The sequence below is a fragment of the Sminthopsis crassicaudata genome, chromosome 3, assembly GCF_048593235.1.
Source record: "Sminthopsis crassicaudata isolate SCR6 chromosome 3, ASM4859323v1, whole genome shotgun sequence".
NCBI lineage: Eukaryota > Metazoa > Chordata > Mammalia > Dasyuromorphia > Dasyuridae > Sminthopsis > Sminthopsis crassicaudata.
This window is the reverse complement of record NC_133619.1, coordinates 592,584,659-592,606,610: the sequence shown is the minus strand read 5'-3', so window position 1 is coordinate 592,606,610 and position 21,952 is coordinate 592,584,659. Positions and strand designations below refer to the sequence as shown.

General features: G+C 36.2%; 1 protein-coding gene across 7 annotated transcripts in view; it reads right to left on the bottom strand.

The window, feature by feature from the left end:
- The window catches only part of MACF1 (microtubule actin crosslinking factor 1), a 255,446-nt gene that overhangs the window by 212,477 nt on the left and 21,017 nt on the right, over positions 1-21,952 (bottom strand). For 6 of the 7 annotated variants that reach the window (XM_074305222.1, XM_074305225.1, XM_074305223.1 and 3 more), the window contains exons 1-2: positions 11,022-11,436; positions 7,117-7,209 (exon numbers count right to left, since the gene is read on the bottom strand). In XM_074305222.1, coding sequence (XP_074161323.1) covers positions 7,117-7,209; positions 11,022-11,081 — 153 coding nt within the window. In that variant the 5' untranslated portion in view covers positions 11,082-11,436. Of the gene's footprint in view, positions 1-7,116; positions 7,210-11,021; positions 11,437-13,446; positions 13,548-15,609; positions 15,695-21,952 lie in introns of those variants that run through there. The other variant, XM_074305230.1, reaches the window with a different exon arrangement.

Genomic DNA, 21,952 nt, shown 5'->3' with positions numbered 1-21,952 from the left:
TTGGATTACTTGCTGGCTGGGGAGGGAGGAGGAGGAGAGGATGGGAAATAATTTGGAGCAAAAGATTTTGCAAGGGTAAGTGTTGAAAAGCATCTTTGCATGTATTATGAAAAATAAAAAGCTATTGTTTTATTTTAAAAAGAGAGAATATGATAAATGTATGTTATCCAACTGTACCTAATCTTGTAGTCCTCCCTAATTCTTTTTCTTCTTTCCTCAGAAGCTATTCAAAAACCTCCTGTTTTCTCCTCAAGAGAGAGACTTTACTCCCGACGTACCCCCCTCTCTTACCCAAGGATGACTTTACTAAAAAAAACTGTAATGATTCAGTGTTACCCTCCCTCTTCTACCCCTCTCTTCATTTCAAAATCTCTTGATATCTTCTCCTTTCCCATAGTCTCACAGTAAGATGGTCCTTTTCTGCTGGACTCTCTTAACTGACAAATCTGATGGTCCTGACTCTTAGATCAGATTCTTCTGGTTTACTACTTGGCTTCATTCTATCTTTTCAATCTCCTTGAATTATTCCCTTTCCCACATGACAAAATGTTTTTAGCTTTTCATTCTTTTTTATTTTTTGTTTATAAAGGATAAGTATCTGTACATAGGAGGGGAAAACAAAGGTGACGTTAAAATAAAAGATAGCTATAAAATTAAAAATTGTGGTGAAGGCACAGTTCCCTGTCCCTTAAATTTCCTGATTTCAAGTAGTTTACAATTATTTAAAAGAGAGTAAAATCTAAGTATATGCCTCCAAGTTTGTGAAACCTAAAACAATCACAGGCACAAACCCTCTTCAAGGATGTGAAATTCCAACCTTGGATTATTTCTATCACCTTCTTCATTCAATATGCTGCTGAACAAAGTTGAAATAATGTTTTTAAAAAAAACATTCAAACTGTGCTGACTAGGTTCACTAAGGAATATATGCTATATAATCTCAAAAGGGCACTGATTAAATGAGGGCATTCCTTTTATAGCTCCATAATAAATTCATTATCCTATTTACCACATCGTACAAGTCTGTTATCACTCCTCAAGTTTCCATGGTACCATATACCAAGCTCTCCTAGCTGGAGACTTAAAAAAAATTTTCTTTAAATTTCTTAAATTCTAGATATATAAATTTGGGAATAATTCTTTGAAAAAAAATTTGAGGCTATTCACCAAGAGCTCCTTTTCCCTTTCTTCTCATTTCACTCATATGTCTTATCCAATTCTCCTCTTTAATCACTTTCTCATAGAAAAAAAGTGCCCATTTTGCCAAGGCAAATCCCTTCTACATGCACCCTTGTCTCCAAACCTTCCTGATTTTTCTAGTAAGTTTCTTTTGCTTTCTTTTCCTCTTTCTCTTTAAGCTTTAATTTTCCCCTATCTACATTCTTTCCCTGCCATCTGCAAACATGCCCATGTCTTCTCCAACCATAATTCACACCTACCATCCCTGAAAACTATCATTTCACATCTCTCCTCTTCTCAGCAGAAGTCTTCAAGAAAGCAAGCTAAATTCAATGCCTCTAACCTCTTCTTATTCTCTTGTAAATTTTCCATAATCTTCTAAATTTGTCATTCAACTCTTTCCAAAATTACCATTCGTCCTATTTGCCAAAAACAATGGTCTTTTCCCCTAATTCCGCATCCTTCTTGACTTTTCTTAACCATGTGACACCATTAATCACTCTTTTCTCCTGGGTAATCTTTCCTTCTCTAGTTTGATGACACTGCTTTCACCTAGTTCTTCTATTTGTCTGACCGTTCTTCCTCAGTGTCCTTTGCTGAATCTTGATCCAGGTTAGATAGCTAACACCCTAAACTGGAATAATATTCAAAAGTGTGTCCCCAGGTTATATTCTCTTTTCCTACTATCCCATATCACTGAATGATCTCATTAGCTCTTTCATGAGTTTAATAAAGATCACTACATAGATTATCCCCAAATTTATATATCTAAGTCTGGCATCTTGATCTTCAGTTTTTCATCACCAACTGGTTTTTGGACATCTCAGACTCATTATTTCCAAAATAGAATTCATTATCTTTTTTGCAAACCCTTCTGCAATGCTAACATTCCTTGAATTGTCAAGGTCACCACTATCCTGTCAGTTATCCATTCTTGGAACCTCAGGGTTGTCCTTGACTCATCACTCTTTCTCCACATAGTCAATCTGTTATGGTGTTGTCTTTTTTATATTTTAAAAATAAACTTACCCTATACTTTGTTTGTATGTAATATTTTGTTTTCTAATTATATGCTAAAAGAATTCTTTTTTTTAAATTTCAGCAATTCCAAATTCTATCCCTCCCTCCTACCTTTCTTTCCCTTCCCTCTCTATTATACAATGAAGAACTGTGATTGACTTAGCTATTCTCAGCAATACAATGATTCAAGAGAAGGATGGAAGGAATGAAGGGATGGAGGGAGGGAATAGAGGAAGAGAAGGCAAGAGGGAGAGAGAAAGAAAGGGAGGGAGAAAAGAAGGGAAGGAAGGATGGAAAATAAGGAGGGAGGGAGGAATGAAGGAAAAATAGCATGCTTCAGTCTATAATCAGCAAGTATCAGTTCCTTCTCTGGAGATGGACAGCACATTTCATCTTGAGTTCTTTGTGACTGTCTTGAATTGTTGTATTGCTGAGAATAGCTAAATCACTCTTCATTGAATAATACTGCTGTTAATGTGTACAACATTCTTGTTCTGCTCACTTCACTTTGCATCAGTTCATACAAGTCTTTCCAGGTTTTTTTCTGAAATCATCCTGCTTGCTATTTCTTATAATACAATCATATACCACATTCCTCAATTGTAAATGGTTAAAGGATTTGAACAATTTTCATTTGAAGAAACCAAAACCATTTCTAGACACATGGAAAAAAATGCTCTAAATCACTATTGATTAAAAAATGCAAATTAAGACAACTCTGAGATACTACTTCATACCTCTCAGATTGGCTAAGATGATAGAAAAAGATAATTAATGATAAATGTTGGAAGGGATGTGGGAAAACTGGAACACTAATGAATTCTTGGTGGAGTTATGAAATGATCCAACCATTCTGGAGAGCAATTTGGAACCATACTCAAAGAGCTATTAAACTGTGCATACAGTTTATATATGATATATATAAACTTTGATATAGCAGTGTTTCTACTGGATCTATATCCCAAAAACATCATAAAAGGAAGAAAAGGATCCATATATGCAAAAATGTAGCAGCCTTTTTTGTAGTGTCAAGAACTAAAAACAGTGGACACCCATCAGTTGGGAGTGGCTGAGTAAGTTATGGTACATGAATGTAATGGAATATTATTGCTTTATTAAAAAATGATGAGCAAGCTGATTTCAGAAGAGCCTAGAAAGACTTGCATGAACTGATATTGAGTGAAGTGAGCAGAACCAAAAGAACATTGTACACAATGACAATATTATGTGATAATCAACTGTAATGGACTTGGATCTTTTCAACAACGAAATGATGGAAAGTCCCATCCACATCCAAAGACAGTACTATGGACATTGAATGTAGACCAAAGTGATGATATTTTCACCTTTTCTGTTGTTGTTTTTGCTTGCTTGGTTTTTTTCCTCTCATTTTCCCCCCTTTAATCAGATGTTTCTTGTGTAGCAGGACATATGTGGAAATATATATGTATATGTATATATATATATATATATATATATATATATATATATATATATATATATATGTATATATATATATATATATATATATATATATATATATATATATATATATGTTTAATCTATATCAGATTGCTTGCTTTCTTGGGAAGGGGGAAGGGAAGGAAAGATGGAAAAATATTTGGAACACAAGGTATTACAAAGATGACTCTTGAAAATTATCTTTGCATGTATTTGGAAAAATAAAACACTACCAAAAAAATCATATACCACAATTTGTTTAATCATTTCCCAATCATTGGGCATCTTCTCAATTTCCAATTCTTAGCAACACAAAAAAGCTGCTATAAATATACAGATTTTTTTTCCTTCCCTACATTTTTTTTAATGTCTTTGGAATATTTTTGGATCAAAGGATATCTATCCTTTTGGGCACAGTTCCAAATTGCTCTCTAGAAGGGATGGACCAGTTCAACTCTACCAACAATGCAATGGTGTCCCATTGTCAATTCTATCTTCACATCTTTCTATTCATAGACTTGCCAACATTATAGGTCAGCCCCTCATAATCTCACACATGAACTACTGCAATAATCTTCTAATCGATGCTCTTGTCTCAAATTTCTCCTTACTTCAACATTTATCTTCTGCTCAAGTTGCTGATGTGATCTTCCTAACTTTCAGGTCTGACAATGTCACCCCCTAACTCAATAAACTCTTTTTCTTTCCTCCAGGATTAAATATAAAATTATCTGTATTTTAAATTCCTTCATTACCTGACCCATTGATTCCTATCTTTGCAGTCTTCTCATATTTTATTCCCTATTCCAAACATTTCATGATCCAATTATAATGCTTTTCTTCAGAAAAGACAGTATTCTCCTTGCAATGCAAGTGATTACAAACTCAGAGCAGCAAGAGGAATAGCAGAGACAAATGTAGGGAAGGCTCTAGAGAATCCTGCCTTATGGGAGTCCTCCATAGGAAAGACATAAGAGAAAATTCTAGGAGGCCTGTGTCAGAAGCACAGAAAGGCCATTGTGTGTTCTGTATATAACATGGGCTAAGGCTGCCTATATTTCCTTAGGGATCTTATACCTGGACACAGACATGGCTCAGATGGACAGAGTTCTTTCTAGCAACCAGAACCCAGCAGAAGCAGATGCTTTTCTGTTGAATTTCTGAAGTTATTTTCTTCCTTAGCTGCTGTTACCCAACCCCCCTCTTCTGCATTCCCAAACAAGTGTTACTTAAGCAGCACAGGGTTCATTACTTACCCTTTTTCCCTGGAGTTTACCTTCTTAGAGGCTAATGATTTAGTTGTTATTCATAAGAGAGGGGATTAAAGGAGAGGCAGTGGTTGCATTCTCTCTATCTCCTACCCATAATGGTCACTCCCAGTGAGGACAGAAATGTAGAGTGGAATGTCTCTCAAAATCTCATCTGTTTAGCCAAGAATCCCAGAGAGGCATCTCTAGTCCTCCAGGGATTTGCCAATAAAACACTTTTGTCCAGCTTCCCAGGATACATCTGACAACCTCTGAAGAATATTTCCCTGACATCTAACTCAACAGATGGACTCCTTACAATTCTAAGAAAATCATCCCATTGCCATAGTGAAGCAGGTATCCCCTATGCTTATTTTTTTCATTTGCTAGTCCTTTTAGTCACACCTAAGAAAAGCTGATAAGGTTCCCATAATTTCACTTTCTTTATTCCCAGAAGGAACACATCATCTTATCTGTCCTTCCTATTTCATAAAGTTGTTATCAGGTAAGCATCTGTAAATCTCAAATGTGAATTACTACGATTATGATGACACTACTATGACTACAATTACAACTACTATTATTATTATTACTACTTCAAGTTCTAAAGAATTTTTTTCTTTCATTACCTTTACAGCTTTTTCTTCACTCAATCAGCAGGTGGCATTGTTGTCCAAGTTGTTAAAGCATAGAAAAAACACATGTATGGCAGCATAGGCCAAACTTGTATGGGCTAGGAAGTGTCTTAAAATCCCACCCCTTGTATGTTGCTGTCCATACTGTGCATTACTATTGCTGTGATACAAATAACTTGACTTCTATACTTATAGGATCTGTGATTTCATTAATGTGAGGTTGATCCTTCCAAGACGGTCCCCTCTTCCAGAACTTAGTTGTCACAGGATCACAGAGTTGGAGCTCTATGGGACTTTGAAGGCAACTAGTTCAAAAGATGAGGAAACTGATGTTCACCCAAGGTCACAAGGTTCTGATGTTAATCCAGCATGCTTTCCCCACTGTACTTCTCTTATATAGCATTCAATACTTGGTAAAACCCCCAAAATTTGGCCCTAGTGGCCAACCCTCTGATGATAACGTTCTCCAAATTGAGAGAACAGACTAATACATGGAGAGCGTGCCTAGCCTAGTGTTGGCTTAAAAAGACCTACTAAGAGCTTGGAAGAGTTATATAACTTGATCCAATATTCCAGTGGGTCTGTAATCACATCGCTGTTGAGTGACTCTCCTCAAAATAAAGCATTTTATCTATCAACGGCTGCCCATCCTATATAATTCAAGAGGAACTCCCATAAATTTGCCAAATGGATAAGATTAGATGAATATGACTTATCTTTTGTGATGAGAAGCAAAAACACTAATAACAATACAGAAGTATCTTGCCTTAAAATCACATGCATTTATTATAATGATATTTTAAAATATGCCTTATTGTACTCCCACTACTTTTGCATCCAATGAAGATGCCCACTTTGCACTACTCAGAAATTCTTCCTCTATGGTGGAATCTTTCAGACAAGATACTGAGACTTGCCCAACTAGTCCTGCTCACTGGTCTACTATTTTGAAGAAACAGAACCCACAGACAGATTAACCTAGTGTTGGACAACTGAGATTCAAAATATCTTCAGAGCAATGGCTCTAGATCAAGCAGGAGTTGAAAAGACAGTTACAAACAATGTAGTATTTTACAACCAGAAATCAAAACACAGAGGGAATCCAAGGTTTTTCATATGTTTTGTTGAGACACAGACACAAGCATAATAATCATCAATAGTAGCAGTTATGTCTGAATGAAAATAGTGACATGGCAATGTTGGTGACCACCCTCTCACTAGATAGTATGGGGGGAAAAGGGGAGAAGGAAGATTTTAAAAGCTTCTATTTAGCAATCCGTATGCATTCCAGATGCAAAGGTATTTCAGTAAATTAGATTAATTTTAAGATCACCGTAGATTAAATAAAAAAAAAAAAGGCATGTCAAAGTGATATTATTACTTGCTCCATCTTAATTCATCTAAAATCAACTTCTCTCCCCACGCAACACTCTCAAAAGTCCCAGCTAAAAGTCCAGCTGAACAAACAAACTTTTAATAATCTGGTTGCCAATTGTGGGGCAAAGCACAAGTAACAGTGAAACTCAGGCTCAGCATAGAACCAAATCCATTAAGAGCCAAGTCCATAGCCCTACCTGGAAATGCAAAATGATGGTCCATATCAGGCCTAGAGTTAGCTTGGGGTTCCCATCTGTGATGTCATCATTTCGAATGTTCACCAATTTTACCTGGAAGAAAAGCATAAGTGGCTATGAAAACACTGACTCTAGAACTTTCTCATCATATGTATTACTTCCATTATTACTATTATCTTACACTTTTCTCCACCTGCCCCTACTTTCTCCTAGTCTGCTTCTCACCTTCTGTCCTTTCTCTCTCTCCCAATCTCTAAAAATCACTTCCATACCCCCCCATCACCATTCCTCCCACATAGACCCTGAAGGTCGATCCTATTTAGGGAGTTAAATACAGCTTCTCTCTCTATTCCTCTTTTGTTCCTTTTTACTTCTTCCTTTCCTGAACTAACCAGAACTGCTTCCTAAAGAAGCATCACCTGAAGGCCATGATCAATAGAGGCTTTACTTTCATCATGTTCTTCATTTTCCCTCAGAGAGTAAAAATAAAATAGTTGTGTATTTTTTTTCCTGTTCACCAGTGTCACCGCCATCCCCAGCTATCTTGACCCCTCTCTATTTCTCTGCAAGTTCACAAGAGTTGCACACTATCCGCATCATTACTAATTTTTCTCACTGATCCTTCTTACTTGCTTATTGACCTTTCTACCTATTCTCTTAATTCCATTCACTCCCACCTCCCTAGGAACCCTGCTTCTTCATTTGGAAGCAATAAGAAAAATGAGAAAAAAAAAAACCAAAAACTGGTATGTGAGAGGTCATAAGATACAGCAGGGACAGCAGCAGATTGGATATAAGGATCTAGACTCTAGATGCAGTCTTACCATTAACTGTTTATATGACTTAGAAGCAAGTTATTTCATATTTCCAGGCTTTAGTTTCTACATCTGGAAAATGAGAGTTGGGCTCTTTAAAATCAACTTAAAATTTTAATTTTCTAGGGTTCTACAATTTTCATTAATGCTAGCCTCACATCTTTAATTTCTCTCTCTCCACTGACTCCTTTAATATATATCAATAAATATTCTTGAGTCTTTTCATTTCAAAAAAAAGTTCCAACACTGCTACTCTTTCAAGCTACAATCCTAATGATTTTTTTTTCTATGATCAAATTTCTTAAAGGTTATTTTACATGTACATTTCAACATTCAGGCTTATTCTGCTTAGCAGAAAAGAAAAGAATTAAGTACAGTGATTAGAAGTTTGGGAAAAGCAAATCGGTAAAAGCAAATAAAGTAAAATATAGCTTCCTAACAATTAGAACCATCCAAAAGTGGAATGGGCTGTTTTGTAAGTTAATACATTCCCACTTAATTAAAATCTTTCAAGGAATGTTAAACCACTATCTGTTGAATATATTGTAGAAAGGATTCTTAGGTATACATTGGTTGGAGACCATCAGAGGTCCAATTTTGTGAATCTGAAATTTATCTTTTTCAAGTTACTAGGTACTGGGTTTGAAGAAAAGAATAATTTAAACTTAAATTCCACCTCTAACACTTTCAAGTTAAATGACTCTGGGCAAATCGTTTGATCTTCATAAGCCTCAATTTTCTTAATGATAAAATAGGGATAAAATGTGTCACTTATTTTGCAGGATCTGTGAGGATCCAACAAGATAAACAGCTTTGTAAACCTTAAAGCATTATATAAATACTGGCTATCAACAAATCTAATGGTCTTTTCACAGCCCTTGGCTTTATTTAATTGCATTACATCAATTAATACTGTTCACTCTCTCCTACAATGGCTTCTGGGGACAGATATATGGCTCAGTGGATAGAGCACTAGGTCTGAAGTCAAGAAAATCTAAATTCAAATCCAGTCACAGATATTTATTTAATCTCATCTTAATCTCTGTCTGCATCTGTTTTCAGATCTGTAAAATTGGGATAATAAAAGCACTTACCTTCCAAGTTTGTTGGAGGAAATGATCAAATCAAATCAAGGTTGCTGAGGCCTGCTGTTTACACCTTTGAAACATCTCCTGAATATACCCCTATTTTCTCCTCTGACACTGTTCTTTTTCAATTATTATAAAAGTACTTTTTGTATTTTCCCCCCTGAGGCAATTGGGGTTAAGTGACTCGCCCAGGGTCACACAGCTAGGAAGTGTTAAGTATCTGAGATCAAATTTGAACTCAGGTCTTCCTAACTTCAAGGACTGGCACTTACTTTATCTACTGTGCCTCTACTTTCAGCACTTAAAGTACTTAAAGCACTACAAAAGGCTGAATATTATATCATTATAGTTAATAATAATAATAATAATAGTTGATTCTCAACTTCAGCATCCAGTAGAATACATTATATATGGGAATACATGATAGGAATGGGAAATCAAGAGAACACATATAAAACATATATGTCTACCCATCAGTATACTTATGTCTTGAAATCCAATCTGATAAGGACTTTTTATATTTGGCATCTTCATTCTTTAAACATTTTTAGGAGACGTCTAAGGCTTTGCACCAAGATCATAAGATTTTACAACTGGAGTACATTTCAAAAGATCATTTGGCCAAATCCCTTGTCATAATCCAGGACTGATAGTGGCCCTTCTCTTTGCAAAGATTTCTTTTTTTTTTTTAATCATTTTTTAAAATTAATTTTATAATTATAAAATTGTTGACAGTATATATGCATGAGTAATTTTTTTTTATAACATTATCCCTTGTATTCATTTTCCCAAATTTTCCCCTCCCTCCCTCTACTCCCTCCCCTAGATGACAGGCAATCCCATACATTTTACATGTGTTACAGTATAACCTAGATACAATATACGTGTGTAAATCCAATTTTCTTGTTCTTTGCAAAGATTTCTAAGGCATTTAGAATAATAATGAGCTGGCCTTGGAAAGAAAACCGAAATTCAAATCCCACCTATGACTTATACTAGCTGTGTGATTCTAGGGCAAAAGGTATAGGCCTACTTTAGTAGATGAAATTTCCTATACAAATGAAATCATAAGTTTAGAACCTATATTCTATGAATAGCATCTCTACAACTTGGTAGTCTATTGTTGTCCCCCCCCTCCCAAACTCTTACCCTCAAAACATTGCCTTTTGTAAAATGAGAGGATGGGCATTTAAATCTGACTTCTCTGTTTCTTATAACAACTCTACTACATATAGCTTAAGATCCATGAAAGACAGAGTAGGAACCTCAACTGATGAAGATGCAGAAGTCACCTGTGTCCTGGGAGACACAAATGAGTAGGCCCTACTCATTGCAATCAAGCATGTATCATCCTTACCCCATATGTTCTATTATAGGATCCTTGGCAGACACCTAGATCCTGTAAGGTATGCCATGAATATCCACTGATACTATGTAGCAAGAATATAATATTGCTGTATTATGATAGCAAGATTATATAAATGATAACAGGTTGTGGCTATGTCTTAGTAACCTCAAAGCTGGAAAAGAAAATCACTAAATGGGAGTGTACACAAAAAGAATCAGCAACCCATCCATATGTATTAAGAGCAGTGAGGGAGCACTAGAATGCACAGAGCACTGGGCCTGGAATGAGGAAGACTCATTTTCCTGAGCTCAAATCTGGCCTCAGACATTTACTGTGTGAATCTGGGCCAGTTCCTGTTTGCCTCAGTTTCCTTATCTGTAAAATGAGCTGAAGAAAATGGCAAACCATGCCAATATCCTTGCCAAGAAAATCCCAAATGGAATCACAAAGAGTAATATACAACTGAAAATTACTAAAAAAAACATCTGTAGTAATGTTTCCTCCCAGTGATTCCCAGAGAATGAAATCAGAACTAAGTTACTGCTTCAGCATCATTAAAAACACATTGGCTGATCATTACTCCGGGGCCAAGAGTTCTTGAAGCATTTTTAAACCATCGAAGGAAAAGGAAGAGCAAGGAGGAAGCAATCTTACCTGCCGTTGCTTCAGGAAATCCAGAGCAATCTGCACATTTTGCAGTCTATGGAATCGCATCCTGCCTTTCTCTCGGGGCTACGATAAAAAGAGAGAAAAACTTTTAATTCTGCCTGCTGCTCTAAATTAGGTCCCTTTACCATCCTTTCCAAAAGTTAGAAACTAGACTGGAAAAGAAAACCTTTTTGTTGAGTCCTTAGCTTGTGAATAATTTCTTTGAAGATCTACATCTTCTCCAACAGCTGCATCTCCAAGTTCCATTCCCAACAAATAATACCTTAGTTATTGTCATGCATATCACAAACACAACACACTAATCACTGGTGTGAATTCAGTGTATCAGCCTTTGCTAGCTGTTTTGTGTATCTGAGTTTGGCAAACTATGACTCTCGATTGTTATTTCCCATTGTTTACAACAAGAAACTCCCTTAAATCAAAGATTAAAAATAAAAATCTACATTAAGGGAAGGGTGGGAAGATCTGGAGGAACATAACACTGTACTAAAATGCTTCATTTTCTAGGAAATGTTCTCTAGCAGATGGGGACAATTTGCAACATACTCTAGAAAGGGCAAGCGAAAATGCTCAGGAAAGGAACAAGAATTTAGGGAGAGTATGGTAATCAATCTTTTATAACTACTGGAGTGGCAAAAGGTAATAAAGTCAGTTTCTTGTTACTGTGTGAAATATGGGGGGGGGGCAGAGAGAGGGGAAACCTGAGGTATAATACTGACACAATAACTGTTAGCTGTTGCACATCATGCCCAAGAAGAAAGGTATTTAGACCAGGACCACAACCCTGGCATCATGGCACCAAAAGGATCACAGGGAAGAGACCCACCATCACCATAGAAAGAACTTATTTCTCTAAACTATGGTAGGTGGTAGAATGAATAGTTTTATATCTAGACTCAAGAAGACATGAATTCAATTCTGACCTCAAACATGTACTAATTGTGTGACCATTAAGTCACTTAATCTCTGTCTGCTTCAGTTTCCTCATCTGTAAAATAGGGATAATAAAAGCATCTTCCTCCTAAGACTGATGTGACAATAAAATGAGACAATATTTGTAAAAAAATGCTTCGTAAACCTTAAAAGCCCTATATAAATATGGCAGCTATTTTTACATTCAACTAAAATTGAATCCAATCATCTTTTCTAGTGAGTATACACAGAACTATTTAATTCTGTAACATTCTTGGTATTCACACTCTTTTACCCACATTAAGTACAAATCCAGAACTCCTTTTATTCTACCAATACTGGTGCCAATGTATCCCTCCTATTAAACTGTATTTAATTAGCTCCTATGTGCCAGTCTGATACAACAATAACTTCAAGGAGACTGTGTGGCTCTGCTTCAGACACCTGATCAGAGAAGACTGGGTGCCAATCTAGCTGCTTAATTGGAAAGAGAGATAATGTAGGAGAGATGGGCATGGCAGAGAAAGGAAATATCATCCTTTCCTTCTATAAGGCCCTTATAGCAGCAGAAAGACTAAGGCACTCTGAAAAGGTGTCTCCTAAGTTATGAAAAGGAATACGTGATTTTCCCAGTAAAAACCATTCTCTTATCACCTCAACTGAGGGAGTTTGAATATAACTCGGGTAACAAGAGTCTCTGAAATATCAATGGGATTCAAGATCACACAGGAGATTAAGTAGATGGGATTCAAGATCACACAGGAGATTAAGTGGGTTCAAAGGACAAGGAATAGCACTTGGTCACTAGAGAGATATCCCTATTTCTAGAAATAAGATACTCTAGTAGAGCAAAGAAGTCTCTCTATGGTCTCTCTAATCTCTATACTTATGCTGTAAACATTCCCTACCAAATTCCTTAAACATACCAACCCTAATAACATGCAAGATTAAGTCCTTGCTATCAGCAAGGTTATAGTCAATATTATTTAAAGCTAAGCAACTCCATGCAGTGAGGGCTTGGCAATGACAAAGGGAGGGGTGTCTTTCCCCCCTGCTATCGCCTCTAAGGGAGTGAGCAGTTAAGAGGTGTTTCAGTTAGTCTCTGGAAGGCTGGGACATATAAGCAATTAACTGGCATGCTATCACTCAAACACTCCACATTCTCACACTGCAGGCCACCTGGAGACCTCTTCTCCAAAAAAATCCAAAAAAAACTGGACCTTTTTAGCTATCAGATTGCTCCAAGTCTCCGGATCCCAACAGAATCTCTTGCCTCCTCAATATGCCTCCTGCCATATTCCCGCAAATAATCCAAAATCATTTAAGAGTGTGGCAGGAGGCACAATTAATTTTAACTATTCTCCTGGAGGCAAATTCCTCCACTGGAAAGTGAGGCAACAGTTAACTGAATTCCTGGAGACGCAGAGAGAGATAGACCATTTTATGGCTCCTGCAATGTCAGATGGGATATTGATCACTTCAAGGGTCCAAGACCTACTACATCATCATCATCTTCCTCTTCCTGCTCTTCACTGCTTGCTCGACGCCAGGAGGGCATGCTCACCAGGCGAAGGGTCTTCAGCCCTGCTGGCTCCTTTGGTCAACAGGAAGGCCACAGACAAAACAGAACAACAGAACAACAGGAAATCCACAACACAAAATCAAAAAGAGAATGAATGCACCACAGATGAAGAGGGGTAAAAGAAAGCATGAAAAATGTCTCCTTTCCAAAGAAAACAAGAGAAAACTTTCAACTAAGAATAAAACACATCTTGTTTTTGCTGGTCACTTATCCTCTTCAGCTATACAATACAAAACAAAAAAAGAGAATGAATGTAATATAGATGAGTAGAAGAGAAAACAACAGGAAAATACCCTGCCTCCCAATGAAAAAGAGATCAAGACCAGAGCAAATAACTATACTAACAACAAGCTATCTCAAGTGCTGGATGATCACTCATGAATTCTAGCTAAAGGAGGAAAGGAAGGGAGTAGGATAGAAATGGGTAGAAGATATCAACTTTACACAAGTGACATAGTAATGTTTCAATAAACATCTGGGATAATATTAAGAGGACTCTCCTATGGAAGCAAACTAGAAAAAAAAAAAAAAAGATTTCATTAAGGATTTGAACTTAATGTGGTAGAAGTCCTACTATGCAGGAAATAATACAAAACTATTGTAGAATGTTGCCCTATAAAACAAATTTCAAATAAAAAATATACTCATTAAATACACTAAACAAAATGCTCAATTCATTCTTAAGTGAGAACTAAGAAACAAATTACAAAATGGCAGCAAAATTTTGATAGGGCATACAACTTATAAGATCACAAACAAAAGAATAGGAAGAACCAGAGTTTCATATCTTAGCCACATATGCTATATATGGCTAATTCTTTAAATCCAGATGAATTTTAAAATCCTAGGATATATTACATGTCAATGGAGCCAGCTGACCTAAAAGCCTTTTAGTACTTCTTGGTCCCCATGGCCAAAGAATTCATTGCCTACTAGTCATGTTCCTGATAATGAATCTTCCATATTTAACTAGGCTGCAAAGCAACAGAAATTGCTGCCAATATCAAACTCAAAATCTTTCAAATTTAGTAAAACTTTTGGTGCATCTGAATAGCCCAGAACATTTCTATGGCATGATGGAATAAAGAATATGATGAAGATGTGGTCAATATATACAAAATTCTATCATCATCCCCCATTTCCTTAAAGGATCTCATGATATAAATCCATGGAATGATGTGCCTAATAAATTCTATCTGCTTATCCATTCAAATTGGCATGGGCAAAAGCTGCAGGCTGATAGGAAGGGAAAGCTCCCACTGTATTGTACTACAGAATTAAAGGGCTTTCCCATAGACTAAGATGAGGCTAGTTTTTTTTTTTTTTTTTTTTTTTTTTTTTTAAAGAAAATTATTTTAATTGTATTGAAAGCAGGGATGGCCATCTTCCTGAAGTGGCAACTCACTCAGGCACAAGGGGAGAAAAGTGAGGTAGTTAAGACATAGGATGGGGGACAGAAATACTTGGCTTTTAAAGGAAAACTAAAGGTTCCAGCTGATCTAAGGAAAAAGATCAAAGATAAGAGACAGATGGAAGACTGACAATTTCTAGGAGGGAAAAAAATACCTGTTCAATAAAGTTGAACTTCCAATGACCCCTCAAAAGTTTGAAAACTGACAGAATATTAACATAACTATAAATGCAGAGAGAAAACAACTTTTAAGATGGGAATATCCTATTTCTGGATTCTACTGAGAAATAAAAGTATTGGGGCAGCTAGGTGGCACAGTGGAGAGAGCACCAATCCTGAAGTCAGGAGGACCTGAGTTCAAATCTAGTCTCAGACACTTAACATACCTCCTAGCTGTGTGACCTTGGGCAAGTCACTTAACCCCAATTGCCTCAGGAAAAAAAAAAAAAAAGAAAAAGAAAGAAAGAAATAACAGTATCACAAGTCACAATGAAAACACTGCCTATGTAGTTACATGTTTCATTCAAAAAAAAAAAAAGACCACAAACATCATCTACTATAATGGAACAATGTGTCTTGTGAAGGGAAAAGAAGGAAACACATAGACCTACATACAAAAAGACTAAGGACCCCACTACCCCATGCCAAGAATGTAAAAGCTCACCAATTTGATCCAGAGAGAACTTCCAGAAGAGATATCAAGTTATGGCCATCTCGAAGATCTTCATAGAGATCATTAATGTGCTTTCGGACCTGTGGATCAGAGTAAAACAGACACTATTTAACCTGGAAACAATTATGTCACAGCAAACTCAATATACAAAATACATGATAAAAGCTTTGAATTTGGAGATTATCCAGGCTGGGGTAGTAAATAAGGAGGAGATGGCATATACACAAATTAACTATAATACCAAGAAGAATAAGAACAAAGGAATGATCCAAACTCTAAGCTCTATGACAATTTGAGGAGGTAGAGAACAATTTTAGTTGGGAAGACTAGGGGAAAGTTTCTAGAAAGTATCATTTTCTATCAGTAAAGCTGAACCCTGAAGGAAGAAAAAGATTTCAATAGGTGGAGTTAAATGGATTGGGAGGGGACATGTTCCTGACCCTGAAGGGAAGGGGGGGAAAGAGCTATATCTACTATCAATCTGGTTTGGAACTACAACAGAAATCCCAGCTACACACTTGGAAATTCACAATGAATGCTTTAAAACACAATGTTTTAAAACATCCTTAAAAGACTTACTTGGTCCAGTAGATTAAAAACTGAACTATGACATTTTGGTTGCCAAAATAGTGGTCTTCAAAGTGGAGCCCTGCATGACATTTGTTTAGCAGGTTACTTTCTCCCCTTAAAAGCCAACAAGGCTTTTCTCCAACACAACCAAATCTATGTTTTTCACTTAATACTCCTCTTAATTCATCTTTTCTCTATAGGAAAGCTCCCTCATTCAGGGCCATTATACTCTAACTGCTATCCAGGAACCCAGAGCAATAGCTATGCCAGTCTGAACCCACCCATCCCCATACCCATTCCTTAATCCCCAAATCATTTAGTGACTGTAGGACGGTATTCCTCAAACAATGGATTCTATACTCTAAGGGCAATGAATGGTTAAGAATGTTCTCACCCCACACTTTTTTCTGCATTTTGTCTCTGTCTCCTTTTTTATATTTGCACAGCCACCATTCATATTCAGGCCCTCAGCAACTCTAATCCAGTACTGCAAGAGTCTCCTAATTGATATCCATTTCTTAAGTCTTTCCCCAATTCAATTCACCAACAACATAGCAACTAAAGAAGTTTTCCTAAAGTCCAAGCTCAAGTATGTCAACCTTACTCAATAAACTCCAGAACTTCTCTGTTGATTCTGGGATTAAATATTATTTCATCTTTAGCTCATCTTTTAAAATTTCTATTATGTTTAATTTTATAGGGTACATATATCTGAGGCTGGATTTGAACTTCAAGACTTCAATCCTTACATTATAAATGGCAATACCAACTGCCTCTAGGAATAGCCAGCTTGCTACCCACCGCCACTTCTAGACTCTCCCCTTCACCTTTTTTAAAATAAATAACTATTATTCCTTTGAGAGCCACACTATGTAAATTTCTCAACCAATAAAGATACTGGTGATTTTTGCCAAAACATTCTTCTTCCTTCTTTAATGAGTTCAGTGGCTAGCTCTAATCCCTCCTCCCCAGTTCCTGCTCTCATATTAGAGGGCCTCAACATACATAATTATATGTATTAAGTATTAATTATGTGAATTATTATATCATATCATATTATATACACTGAACTGACCTAACTTCAAGATTTTTCAATCTATTTCAGCTCCCATTACCTACTCCCCTAGGTGGCATAGTAGAATGCTGGGCCTGAAGTCAGAAAGGAGTGACAAAAAAATCATCTTCCTAAATTCAAATCTGGCTTCAGACACTTGTCAAAAACAGCCCTGGATTAATTCTCAGACTGTACCTCCTTTGCTTCTATTTGTATAGTGCTGAACTGAAGTAGAGAAAACTCAGAAAATCATCATGATTGAAGTAATTACAAATTTATGCTATCTAATATTAAATGGTGTAGTCTGTCACTACCAGAAGATAAGTGTCTATTCTATCTTCATCAATTCACTATCTACTCTTCACAATGGCTATTATACACCTGCTCATCTCTCCTCATGCCTCTAAAAATATTTCCATTTCATATCCTTAGTCAAAGATATTGCTTCTTAATTCAATTTCCCCAAAAGTCTCCCCTCCTTTTCTTCTCTAATTATTCAGGCAAGTTCCTCCATTATTTCCTTCATCATTCCTATACTTGATGAATATGTAGCTCTTCTATTTGGCAAAATCAATCCTTCTCTGTGTATCTTTGATCAGATTCCACCTTGGCTTCTCCAGTAGATGTCTCCTACTATCAAATCTTCAATCTCTCCTTATAAATGGGCTCCTCACACATCCTTAAAAATCCCTTACTTGATTCCTATCTACCAAACCAACCAGTTATTTATATCCCTTTCCCTTCATGGCTAGACTCTTTGAAGAGGTCATCTATATACTCTCAAAGTTTTCATTATTCTTTCCTGGTTCTCCTCCAAGCTGTCTGATCACTCCTTTTCAAGTCGTCTTTGCTAGTTCTTCATCCAGCTCACATGGAGTGACCTAAAATACAGTTTTGGATGCTCTAAGCATTTTCCAGAATAATATCTCACTTGGTGATCTTATGCCTTTCCATGGATTTAATTATTATGTCCAAAGCATATGATTCCCAGATCTTAATATCCAACTGCAATCTTGCAGCCTACCTTTTGGAAATTTTTAATATCCTTTATGTATCTTTAAATGAACCTGTCCAAAATGGAACTCATCTTCTCCCCACCCATCAACCAAAACCCAACTTCTTCCCACCTTTCTAACTATGATCAAGGGGCCTCCAACTTCTGGGGCATTCTGCCTCTATAACTTTAGTGTATCATCTCAGTTTCTCACTCAATCACTCCATATATTCAGTCTTTTGGTAAATTTAATCATTTCTACCTTAACAACATCTCTCAATTTCCCTATACTCATACAGCTACAATTAGTCCTTGTCAAAACTGTTACAATAGCCTTCTGATTGGTCTCTACCTCCAGCCTCTCCCCACTCTAATCAACCACAAAAGGGATTTTTCTTTATCTCTCTTTTTTGTTTTCCAGAGGCAATTGGAGTTAAGTGACCCAGGGTCACATAGCTAGGAAATGTTAAGTGTCTGAGACCACATTTGAACTCAGGTCCTCCTTGACTTCAGGACTAATACTCTATCCACTGCTCCACCTAGCTGCCCAACAAAAGGGATTTCTCTAAAGCAAAGTCTATACTAACCCTTCTTCACTACTCTAATTTCTTCCTATTACCTCTTGGACAAAATATAAAATCTGTTTGACAGTTAAAGCTCCTATGTCACAAAGTTACCACTCTGGTACAGGTCCTTATCACCTCTCATCTGGACTACTGAAATTAATTTCTGGTTGATCTCCATGCTTCAAGCCCATCACTACTCAGCCCAGTCATCAAATTCCAATGGTTCTTTATTATCTCCAGAATCAAATATAAAATGCTCAATTTGGCATTGAAAGCTTTTCGAAATGTGGTCTCTTAACTACTTATTTCCCTCCACATACTCCATGATACAACTACACTGACCAACAGTGCTATCTTTTACACATGACACTCAATCCCCTCCCTCATACCTTTGCAGTGGATGTATCCCATGACTGAAATACTCTCTTTACTCACATTCAGAATCCTTGGCTTTCTTCAAGAATCAGCCTAAATCCTAACTAACAAGAGGCATCCTAATACCTTTTTCTCTTAAACCATCTTCCACTTTGTCTATATAACTTATATGTTCCTGGTTTTTTATATCTCCCCTATTAGAATGTATAAATTTGTTACATTAAACCATAAGCTCATTGAGGACAGGGACTATTTCTCCCCACCCCCCTCCTTTTTTTATATATCCCTGTCACTTAGCACACTGCCTGGCACTTAGAAGTACTTTATAAATGCTTGTTTACTATTATTAACCTTCCTTTTTAGGAAAGAAATGTTATGGACAACATTGGCCTTATAAAAACCTCAAGGATGGAGGAAATCTAGAGTAGTTAGTGAGTCATCAAAAGAGAATGCCATGATCATTAGGAGTCAGCATGGTTTCACTAAGAATACATTATGTCAAACTAACCTCATTTCTTTTTTTTGATAAGTTACTAAGTTGGTATATCAGGGAAATGATATTGACTCAGTGTTATCTTGATTTCAGCAAGTCACTGACAAAGTCTCTCATGATATTCTTATGAATAACATGGTAATATATCAGCTGAACGGTATTACTATCAGCCAGCTAAACAAATGTACCACCAAAGAACAATGATGAAAGCTGATTAATCTAGGGATTGCTACAAGGTTCTGTCCTTGGCCCTGTTCTTTTCAATAATATTATTCATAAGACATAGTTTATCAGATATATAAATAACAAAATGCTGGAATGGAAGGCTAATAATTCAGACCAAGCTAGAATCAAAATCATACAATGATAACAGTGGTAAAGCCTTGAATACCATCTACCCTTTATATTACAAATAAAGCAAGAGCCAGACTAACTGCTAAAACTCAGACTAGAATTAAAGCCTTCTGAGAGCTTCAGGGCTCTTTTTCTTACACACTATTGGCTTTGTTTTGGGAGAGACAGTGGCTCTGAGATGAGGAAAGCAAGCAAAGCATTTCTCAGTTAGCTTATGAAAGAGGAAAAGCAAACAGTTTAGAACATTCAGAATGCTCTTTCAGAATGGGCACTCCAGGTAGTCCAAAGTATTTAGTATAGGTGGCAACTATAAGGCACAAAGGAAATGTTATTTCTTTAATATCACTTTGTGATAAAATAAAAATATATCTGTTTTGATTGACTTAATTCTCTTAACCAGTGACCTTCTAGAATGTAATGTATGCTTATGTTTCAATGCTGTATATTTAAATAATGTTTTTCTCCTGTGGAGCTCAAAATATTTTCCAAGATTAACTTTATGAATATACACATTAATGCTATTATATACCATTCAAACTGGTCACTGTTGCTATTTAGTTGACAATTTGGGTGGCATTCTACTTTATAAATTTGATGAACTTTTGCTCAAATAACCAAAGGATGATAGATCTTATTTGTCAATAAACATTAGTTCATGACACAAGAAAGAAAACTCACAATAAATGTATTCTTTCTGTTTTACTTTAAAATGTCTATTATAGGGGCAGCTAGGTGGCACAGTGGATAGAGGACCATCCTTGAATTCAGGAGGACCTGAGTTCAAATGTGATCTCAGACACTTAACACTTCCTAGCTGTGTGACCTTGAGCAAGTCACTTAACCCCAGCCTCAGGGGAAAAAAAAATTTAAAAAATAAATAAACTGTGTATTACAATAAATCAGAATACAAGATCAGAACAACCTCAGCAGGTTCTGGCATTGGTAGGAAAACAACCAAATGAAATTTAGTGGAGTTATATGCAAAGCCTTACATTTAAGTTCATAAAATAATAATGATAATATTGTATGAGAAAGACTTAGCTTGGCAATAATTTGTGTGAAAAAGAGATAAAAAAGTTTTAAGAGAACCAAAGTTTATTACAGGATTGCAGGATTTAGAACCTGAGGGGCCTTATAGAGTACAAAGTCCAATGCCTCATTTTATAGATAAGGAGAAAGGGAAAGAAAATAAGCATTTATATAGTACCTACTATATACCAGACATTGTGCAAAATTCTTTATAAATATTATCTCATTTGATAATATATTCATATGTTGGTAAACTGGATAACTGATTTGATAATGGAATAAGAAAACTTGAAGCCAAGAGAAGTTAAGTGACTTATCTAAACAAAAATTAGAACTGAGATCAATTGCTTCTTAATCAAGTTCTAATTCCCCTCCACTACTCAATTTTATGAAAACAATAAAGGGATGCTGCTGAAAAAGTACTGAAAAAGTGAATGAAATTTGAGGCTATCATAAGTATACTGTCAACACCATGAAAAATAATTCCCACAGTACTCTAGTCAAGACAACATCCAGAACACAATGTTCAATTCTGAGCTGATTTTAAAAGGAGTTTTGTAGAAACCAGAATGTGTTTCAATGTGGATAACCAGAATATGAAAGTGGGCAGACAGAGATATATAGAAGAGATGTGAAAATAGAAACAAGATTTGACATATGTCAAATTGACAAATATGTCAAATTGGATATGTGGGGTGAGAAAAGTGAGAAGGTGAGGATGACAAGGAGGTTTGAAGAGCCCTTAACAGTTATAGTTAAAGTGGAAAGAGAGGAGGACTGGAGAAAAGACAATTGAGTTATGTTTTAGACTTTTCAGTTTGAGCTATCCAGAGCAAAGGTATTAAACTCAGCCAAAAAAACCAACTGGACTAAAGTGTGATTGGGAAATGTTGAACAAAATTA